General features: G+C 35.9%; 1 protein-coding gene across 1 annotated transcript; it reads left to right on the forward strand.

The window, feature by feature from the left end:
- The first annotated feature begins 364 nt into the window (after positions 1-364).
- LOC135126844 (cAMP-dependent protein kinase catalytic subunit 1) lies at positions 365-6297 on the forward strand. The gene has a single exon (XM_064053022.1). It carries the CDS (start codon positions 725-727, stop codon positions 1784-1786), a length of 1062 nt encoding a protein of 353 aa, XP_063909092.1. The 5' UTR covers positions 365-724; the 3' UTR covers positions 1787-6297.
- Positions 6298-9537: the final 3240 nt, after the last annotated feature.

Raw genomic sequence — 9537 nt, forward strand, 5'->3', positions numbered from 1 at the left:
TTATTAAAATACATCAAATGCAGAGTAAGTTTAAACGTGGTTTAAACAGTATTTATTATCTTTAGCACCAGTTTACGTAAGTATGCTTGTGTTTCTTTCATGTATTCTGAACGAAATTTTAATTCAAAGAACCAAGTAAATTTTTAGGTTATTTTTGTAATTAGTTACACTCGTCATGGATAATAGAAGCCAAAACTAGCAGAGTTCAAATTTGGAAAACTGAAAGTTTCCGTAAGGACAGTAAGAATGAAAAACATGTTTGAATTTTTGAATTCAAATTTCCCGGAGTCCGTGTACGTGCGTCGTCATCGACCCCTGTTTGTTATCATCCATCATGTGGGGTCCTCTGTTGGAGACTGTCTCAAGTGCGTAATTGACTTGCGACCGAGTGGCTGAGCTTCAATCTCCAAATGAAGTGAAAATCTGGGCACTTGGGTAGCCATTTTATCGTTTGATCAGTGGTTTTTAGACGTATTATCGTGGTGTATTATTTACTTTTTGCGTTGCATCTTATCTATCATTCTAATCAGTGGCTGTGACTCAATAGTGCGTCTTCTTTAAGAGCGATTAGATAAAGAAACTGGAACCAGAAATGTGTGTGTACGGATCGTGTTGACACAGGACGAATTCGCGACATCCGCTTTTGCATCCGAGTTCATCCTTGGTGCTTCAGGCGGGGTGTAGAAATCAACTCGAAGCCCTGGAAGGTTTAAAAGTCCAAACCATGGGCAACAATGCCGCTACGGCGAACAAAAAGGTCGATTCTGCCGAGAGTGTGAAGGAGTTCCTTGACCAGGCCAAGGAGGACTTCGAGGAAAAATGGAAAAAGAACCCGACGAACACCGCCTGCTTGGACGATTTCGAGCGCATCAAGACGCTCGGGACGGGCTCCTTCGGCCGCGTCATGATCGTCCAGCACAAGCCCACCAAGGAATACTACGCCATGAAGATCCTCGATAAGCAGAAGGTGGTCAAACTAAAGCAGGTGGAACACACCCTGAACGAGAAGCGCATATTGCAGGCCATCAGCTTCCCGTTCCTCGTCAGCCTGCGGTTTCACTTCAAAGACAATTCTAACCTGTACATGGTGCTGGAGTATGTGCCCGGGGGTGAGATGTTCTCGCACCTGAGGAAAGTCGGACGCTTCTCGGAGCCGCACTCGAGATTTTACGCGGCCCAAATCGTGCTCGCATTCGAATACTTGCACTACCTAGATCTGATTTACAGAGATCTGAAACCGGAGAATCTGCTAATCGACTCGCAGGGCTACCTCAAGGTCACGGACTTCGGATTCGCGAAGCGCGTCAAGGGCCGCACCTGGACCCTGTGCGGCACCCCCGAGTACCTCGCCCCCGAGATCATCCTCAGCAAGGGCTACAACAAGGCGGTGGACTGGTGGGCGCTGGGAGTGCTGGTCTACGAGATGGCGGCCGGTTATCCGCCCTTCTTCGCCGACCAGCCGATTCAGATCTACGAGAAGATCGTCTCCGGGAAGGTGCGCTTCCCCTCCCACTTCGGCTCTGACCTGAAGGACCTGCTGCGCAACTTGCTCCAGGTCGATCTCACCAAGCGCTACGGGAACCTGAAGGCCGGCGTCAACGACATCAAGGGCCACAAGTGGTTCGCGTCCACGGATTGGATCGCGATCTTCCAGAAGAAGATCGAGGCGCCCTTCATACCGAGGTGCAAGGGACCTGGGGATACGAGCAATTTCGACGATTACGAGGAGGAGGCGTTGCGCATATCGTCGACGGAGAAGTGCGCCAAGGAGTTCGCAGAGTTCTGAATTTTTTTATGTGTAAGTAGCCTTGCCATTTCCTCAGGCTATTGACGGACTTCCAGCCCTGTGTTTGTAAGGTTGGCAACTCTGCACCCTGTCACTTCATTTATAGTAACACGGGGGACTCATCGAATCCAATACAAGTATTACGTGATGGAGATTTTAGTGTATTATAATTTTATTGTAATTTTATTTTTTAGTCATTGTAAATATTGTATAATAGCCGGGTTAGGTTGCACTATTTACATTAAATAGTGGGCATTTTTTTTCTTTTTTCTTTAACACACTTAACGAGTGCAGAGTGCCCAATCTAAGCTGTGAATTCGCATTATGGTACAAACCCACCTTTTTAATATTGTAAGATCAAGACCTCCGGCGACAATGCCCGTCTCACATTACTTCCAGATTACTCTGATTCAGTTGTTAGTAAGCTGACAAAGCATTTTTATTTACGTTATTAGGCACCAAACATGTCTCCTAGTCACTACTATGTAGTTACTGTACTATGATTGTTATTACCATTAGTTATATGTATACAAACACAATATAAGTAGTTAGAATGAAATTCTTTCTGGCATTTTATTTTGTTAACAAAATGTTTGACAGCTTAATAATGATTAGGACCTGTACATGTAACATAGACGAGACAACCCTTCACGTGTGTGTAGATAACAAATCCTGTTTGTGGCGAAGCGAATGATCTGAATGATATTTTATTATTTATAAATCCAAAAGAAGCGAAAGATGTTCAAAAAATAACTGTAATGTGCAAATAAAATTATACAGGTGCCCAAGGTCGACACCTCATAAACTCTGGAAATCATAAATTTAACCAATTTATCACCCATTAAAAATAACTGTAGTAATAATTGTAGAAATAAATTTACAGCAAGTCTTGACTACGTCTGAGAAGACGTCTACTTTTATTTTTAAATTCTTTATTTTAATACACATTATGTGGTCGCCATTTTACATTATTTGCTGTAATAATTGTCTGTAAAGCGTAGCCAACAGTAATGTTAATTAAATTGATGCAAACTATAATTAACGTAACAGCTGGCACTTTTTTTAGAACGCAGCCCCAATTTTATCGCATTTTTGACAAATCGATAATATCCATCACTTTTATTGCCATAGGTTGTTGTAAAATTTACAGCATTGATAACTTTAATGATTCTAGTATTGGGACGCTTTGTGTATTTTTCAACTTCAATACATATTCGACGATCGTCTTATTAAACTTACGAAATTTAGCTTTAACTAGCCAAGATTAAATAGGACCGATTTTTAAAATGCGTAGACACTCTTAAATTTCCCTCGTCGTTAGCAAGAGTCTGTGATGAGGTCTTCGCTTTTCATTCCCAGAAAACTGTCGTGCGTTTTGTTGTATTTTTCTAGCGCGGAATTTATATACAGGAAACCAGTTTGTTTGGAAAGTAAAGCCCTCTTACCATAAACCAGCAAAATAAACAAATACGCAAATTTATCCTAGATAAAACTCAGTCATTCATGCTAATTTGGTGTTCCGAGTGGCCATATTTTCGTTGATAAAGTTTATAATAATATTAATAGAAAAGCGTTGCGTAATGAAAAGAGGGAGGTGTTGGGCTAGTTTCGCGAAACAGTTGCAGTAGGATCGACATAATAGTAAACAGATTTCATCACCTCTAAACATGACAACTCTAATAAAATACGTTGAAGTGAAATCTTGAATACCTCATGTGATACTAACTAACAGGGTTTGTCGTAGTGGTATTCAGTAGGTTGAACAGAAAAATCATAGCAAATTAATTTAAAATGTCTTGTAAAAAGTCCAGGTTGCCAGTTATGCAAATGTTAGAAAATTATGATTGACGTGGTGGAAACGAACGTAAAAATTCGGTGAAACTGTTGATGCGATTTCTGATTGGCGAATTTTTTCGGTAAAGTGGAACGAATTGCGTAGGTTTAAAAAAAGTTTCCTCTCGTTTGTGCAACTGGTCATCAAAGAATAAAACTGTCAATTGAATAAATAGGTGACACTTTATAAAAGTAGAAACGGACAGAACGTGTTGCTTTCATTATGTCGGAATACGTTCAATTGGTTTTTGTTTTTTCAACTTTGGTAGAGAAAGTATTTGAATTCGTTTTATGAGTTTAGTAGTTGGTTATTTTTACGTCTGGCTGTAAACATTTTATTATGTATTATTTTTAGGTGATTTATGTATCATTGTTTGGAATTTTACAGTGGTATGAAAACACTATTTTAATCGAAATTTGCTCCTAAATTGTAAATTTAATCAATTCGAATTATAGCTGCGGAAATAATTGAATTTTGTTGTGAACATTTTCGAATTTATCGCTTTTGATTTATCCTTGCGAAAAGAGGGATGTGTACACAAAAAAATCGCATTAAAATTTCGTATTTGTCTTTTATTTCATTATGCTTATTTAATCTCGCACGTCGTGAAAATCTAATTGCACTGTTCTCGTTTCAGCTAGAGGAAAAATTCAGAATTCAGGGCACAGAACACGTAAAGTGATGTTTTTCAAGTGTCTAGTGTTTGCCAGAATCCTCCATCTTAATTATATTTATTGTTGTGCCGAATAAAGTGCTGGTTCTTTTCAATATCTCGGTTTACGCCTTTTTAATTATCGGACGAGTTGCTTACGGCCAGTTGAATCATTTCATTGTGATATTTTCATGTGGAAAACACCAATTGAATCGTGTAAATAATTCGATTGCAATTATTTTTTGAACATTTGTAAGCGTTTGCTTTAAATTTGCCATATATTGTCAATTGTTTAGTTGTTAAGTTGTATTGCGTAAACATTGTTGTTTTATTTATATCGGAAACTATCGTGGGGATGATGTTCATCGTCCACGCTTGAGATTTGTATGTATTTTTAGTGTAGTTTATTTTTACGTTACCTGTGTTTTTGGTGCTTTGCGAAAATAGCTTTATTTCTATTATGAGATGTTGAATACAGTGCAAACGGTGTTTATGTCTTGACTATACTTAGTACATCTCCTCTTGTAGACAAGTATTGGTAATCCTCTCCTTACTTAGCGATTCGACCTCAAAACAATGCAGTGTTTTATAGGACGGGTAGGCGACATTTGACAGTCCAAACTCGCCTCTATTTATAAAACAGACATCTATCTTAAGTATAATAACACTTAATCATTCTCCTACTCCCCTAGAATAACTATTTCGGTTGCATTGTGATTAGGACATTAAGTTGTACAAAGTAGCGCGGTTCAAGGACGATTCAATTCGGGTTTTTCCAGGATGGCATTCGAAGGGGTCGAATCGTATATGCGTCGCACAGCCGACATAGGTTGGATGCACCCTCGATTTTCACGGATTCAAGCGTAAAGTATATGGCGGAATTTATGTTACGGCCGCGTAACACGCCTATCCAGTATTCTGATCCTCGAGAGAAAGGCTAGACACTCGGGTATGATATTTTATGAGCGAGTTATGCAACAGTTTCAAAAGTACGGACACGTTGCAAAAAATGGAATGATTTAAATGTCATAAAAATGTAAGTGGGAGGCAATTAATCCGAAATTGAAAAATTGGGAATATTTTAGGGGATTTGGGGGATTGCGGATGCAATTACGGATCGATTGGTTCGGTAATAATTTTTATGAGTTATCTGGACAAGTGTAAGCCTTTCCGGGAAAAGCGAATATCTAACAGGCGTGGTGCGTGTCGCAACTGTACTTTTGTCACCTACTGTACATGCATCTAGCATCCATTGATATTTTCGCGATCGTGTCCCCGCGGACTGCAAGTTGTAAATATAATTCATGAAATTCCTAAATCACGGCTTTGTTTCGATGTGCGATTAAGTATGAATGGAAAGAAAGGGAGCGATGAAAGCGACCTTCGGCGGTTGTTCCTTTCCATTGTACATCATGTAATCGTTAGAATCCGACTGCAAGTGCTTCTAGAGTATGTAAATGTATGTACTTCATCAACACTGTCACTCCATCGATCCACACACCGCTCTTTATGGTTATTAATATTATTATAATTGATAAGTAATTGTGCTTTACAATTCCCGTTGTGTCCAAATGCGCTGATCGGTCATAGTAGATAGCCTTTATAGGAATTGGAAACACATGTGTACATTTTATCTTAGATATAGGCCTTACATATGGGGTTCGGGTAGCGGGGGTGCGTTCGTATACACATACACACGCATCGGATGAATATTCTAAAAGAAACCGTTATCGTTTTCGTCGTTTTTACTTGTTCCTCTGTTATCAAAGTTTGACGTTACCCGGACTTCATACTGGACGTTCATAGTCGATCAGAGTACGTTATTAATGTATCAGAAACTGAAAAATGTTTTGCAGAGGATGTGGATTTTTATGTTTGTTGTATCATGTTGAGTTTACCTGTATAGATTTTTGTCCTCTAACTAATGCTACCTATCAAATATTGTCATTTAGCGCGCTGTTCTTTAAAAACCAGTTTTAAAATGTTGTTTTGAACAAATTAAGGAATAAAACAAAGACTATCCTATTTGAGGAATTTCATTTTTCTTACCTACAACTATGACACGACGACACACACATCAATCAAGAGGATTTGCTCTACAGTTCGTATGCTCGTGAAGAAAGCGACGCCGCTTTTCGAGTTTCATTTTTCCTTATTTTTGTTACGAACAGAGAATATTACATATCGTAGAAATCCAATTTACCCATCAGAGTTTTATAACTTTTTTTTTGTATTTTAAAAATGCATACAATTTTTTGGAGTTTCATCAAATTTTTATATGGCGGAATTTATGGCTTAGTATGGTGGAGAAGTTCTGATTTAATTTTGTTGATTTTATTTACTGTAGCACGAGAACCGTTTACTACCAACTTTGCTATCTTACACGTTGAACTTTATTCTTAAGCGGTAATCGTGTAGAAAAATTGCGTAAAAAAGCTGTAAAAGTACTCAAATTATTCTTGACATAAATTATATCATAAAAAATACGTATGTGCCCAGTTTCAGTGTTTATTTTGTGGAATATTAATTAACCTCAATCGAATAATAATAATTTTCATTTTTTTTTTTAATTCAAAATCTTGTATAGTTTGAAGAAAATTTTATGATTCTGTCACGCTGGGATACAAAAAAACGACGTATCTGTGGTTACGTTTTTTCATAGTTCGCGTGAATGTAAGCCTACAATATGGGATTTTTAATTCTTTTTGTGTAGTTAATTAATGTGCCCTTGAGTGAAATAATTGTGGTTTGAATTGAATTTTTAAGTTAAAAATATTTTAATTGATAAAAAACTGCTACATGTACGGTTACAAATTAAATTATTTTTAATTCTGTGTTGTTGATTATTATTAGCATAATTATTGTGGTTGTAAAAATCTTGGTACGGGCACGGTCCACTACGCCAAAAAAATATGGAAAACATTTTATAAAAATTTGAAAACAGATTTGGCAAAAACGTTTGCTCAGGTAAAAATTCAGATGTTTTCACTGGTATTAAAAAAAGTTATTTATTTAAGGTAGTCTTTTCTTTAGCGATTTAAGTATAGTGTAAGTATAGTGTTTCCAATGGATCTAAATTACGGTTACCGTACAACTGTATAAGAAATTAAAAAAAAAAAAGTCATCACAAAGGTACTGTGAAGTGTAAAAGTTGTTAAAATACATTATAGGCGGGATGACATTAATGTACATCACAATGTACATTTTTAACACTTGAAGAGAAAATTTATCCTTATTTTTGGAAGTCACGTATACAAAAATTACCAGGAATATGTCCGCAGTTATAACACTAAGAAGTAATTTAGTTTTTCTATTTTAATATATTTCTTTTAGTCTAAAAACATTTTTTATAAGTATACAGCGTGTTATTGAAAGGTACGTACAAAATAAAATCGGCAATTGGTCTCGAAGTATAGGTGCTAAAAGTTAAAAAAGTTCAGGTAAAAGTGTTCTCTTTTTAGAGATAAAAATTATTAAAATTTATATCCAAATTCGTTGTACGCCTCTGATAAAAAGATCATCTCTCGTTTCTATAGCAACATTTAGTCTTGATAACAGTTTTATTGTTACAGTTGCTAGGATATACTAAAATAAATTAATTTTACTAATTTAACCTTCAGTAGCGTCTAAAAAGGTTAGATAAGGGTTAATTTTCCGACTTCTTAGACTTCGCGAAGAACTGTCAATTTTGTTGTACGTACGTTTCAATAACACCCTGTAGAATTGGTGTTAGTATATAAGAGTGTTATCAGTTGTATACGAGCGTGAAGGTTGCCCACAACGTGAGGTGAGTTGTTTAATTGCACGAGTAGGATAATGCACCAGCCTACGTGTACCGAACAAAATGTTATCTATGAGTTCAAAACTTGTTTAAAACTAATTTAAATAATTGGAAAAGAATTATGTTTGTGTTAAAAATGTGTGTCATAATTTAACTTATCGTAGTTATTTGAGTTGATCATTACCTAGTTTCAATGAACAGAAAAGTGGGGCCTATCCCGTTGTGGCCTGTAAAATATATTAAGTAGCAAATTTTTATATCAAAAAGGCAACGATTTAATTTGTTTGCAGTAGAAAAACATGAAAATACTTTAAATATTTTGTCTGTAATCAATTAATCACAGTCAGGATTACTACCAAACTAGTGACCTAGAAATAAAAACTTAAATAATTTCGTTGTAGACACTTTTGAGATGACATCATCAACTTGTTGGTGAGGATGATGAGGTAAAATTTGGTTAGCGTTTTACCATCTACATGATATTCATAATATGCATACGAAATTTGACAAAAATCGGTCTAATACTTTTGGAGACTTTCAGTAGTTAATAAAAATCCGTACAGACAAATAGACAGACGGAAACGGGGGACCTATTTTTTCGTACCCTTGGCTCGATTTCTCGGGAAGTAAAAACTTGAGCTATCCAGTAAACTTTTTCTTTCCATGTTTTTGGTCGTAACTGTAATAAATACATTGATAACGCAGAAGTTATCAATGCATTTTTTGTCAAGATATTTAAATTCACGAATACTGAAAACTACTGCGTATTGGGATGGTTCAAATATCAAAAGAAGTTAATTAAAAGAAAATTCGGTATTGAAGTTTATGTATTTATTTTTTCTCACAATGAATTAATATCACGTAGTTATTTTGAATGAAAACAAAGAAACACTATTAGTTTTAGTGTAGAAAAACGTTCGAATTTTCTCGACATTTCGTAGTTTCAAGACCTCATATTTAAAAAATGACTGAAAAAATCTAGCAAAGGACTATTTGTTGTACCCCGTGTCGTTTTAAAGAGTTTGCAAAACACATAGTATTGTACAGTACAAGTGTCTAAAACAAAAATTATATTTCAAAAATATTTAGTTCGATGGTTACATTTTTTATTTTCGAATGTAATGATCTAAATGGTAACGAAGTTTTCATTCATTTCCAGAATTAGGGACGGAGCTAAATGCAAAATCCATATTTTTTAAAATTTACCATTTTAAACGTGTTTTAAGTTTCTATGAATAAAAAAATCATTACAATTGAGGTGGGGTGGTTGGCCGGGTTTTATATTTTGTTTTTTTCGTAATATACATAGTATTTTTTGAACAACACGATACTCAAAAACATGTTTTTAATTTCTTGTAAAGAAATAAGTATTTTGCAGTTAAGCTCTTGGTTCTCGGCGAATAAAAAAAATCATCACAATTGAGATAGGGCGGGTGGGCGGACTTACATTTTGCTGTTTTGTTTAATGTGTAGACTTCTTTTCA

Source organism: Zophobas morio, unplaced genomic scaffold, assembly GCF_036711695.1.
Source record: "Zophobas morio isolate AGI-343-1 ecotype UQ-CSIRO unplaced genomic scaffold, CSIRO_AGI_Zmor_V1 ptg000011l, whole genome shotgun sequence".
Classification (NCBI taxonomy): domain Eukaryota; kingdom Metazoa; phylum Arthropoda; class Insecta; order Coleoptera; family Tenebrionidae; genus Zophobas; species Zophobas morio.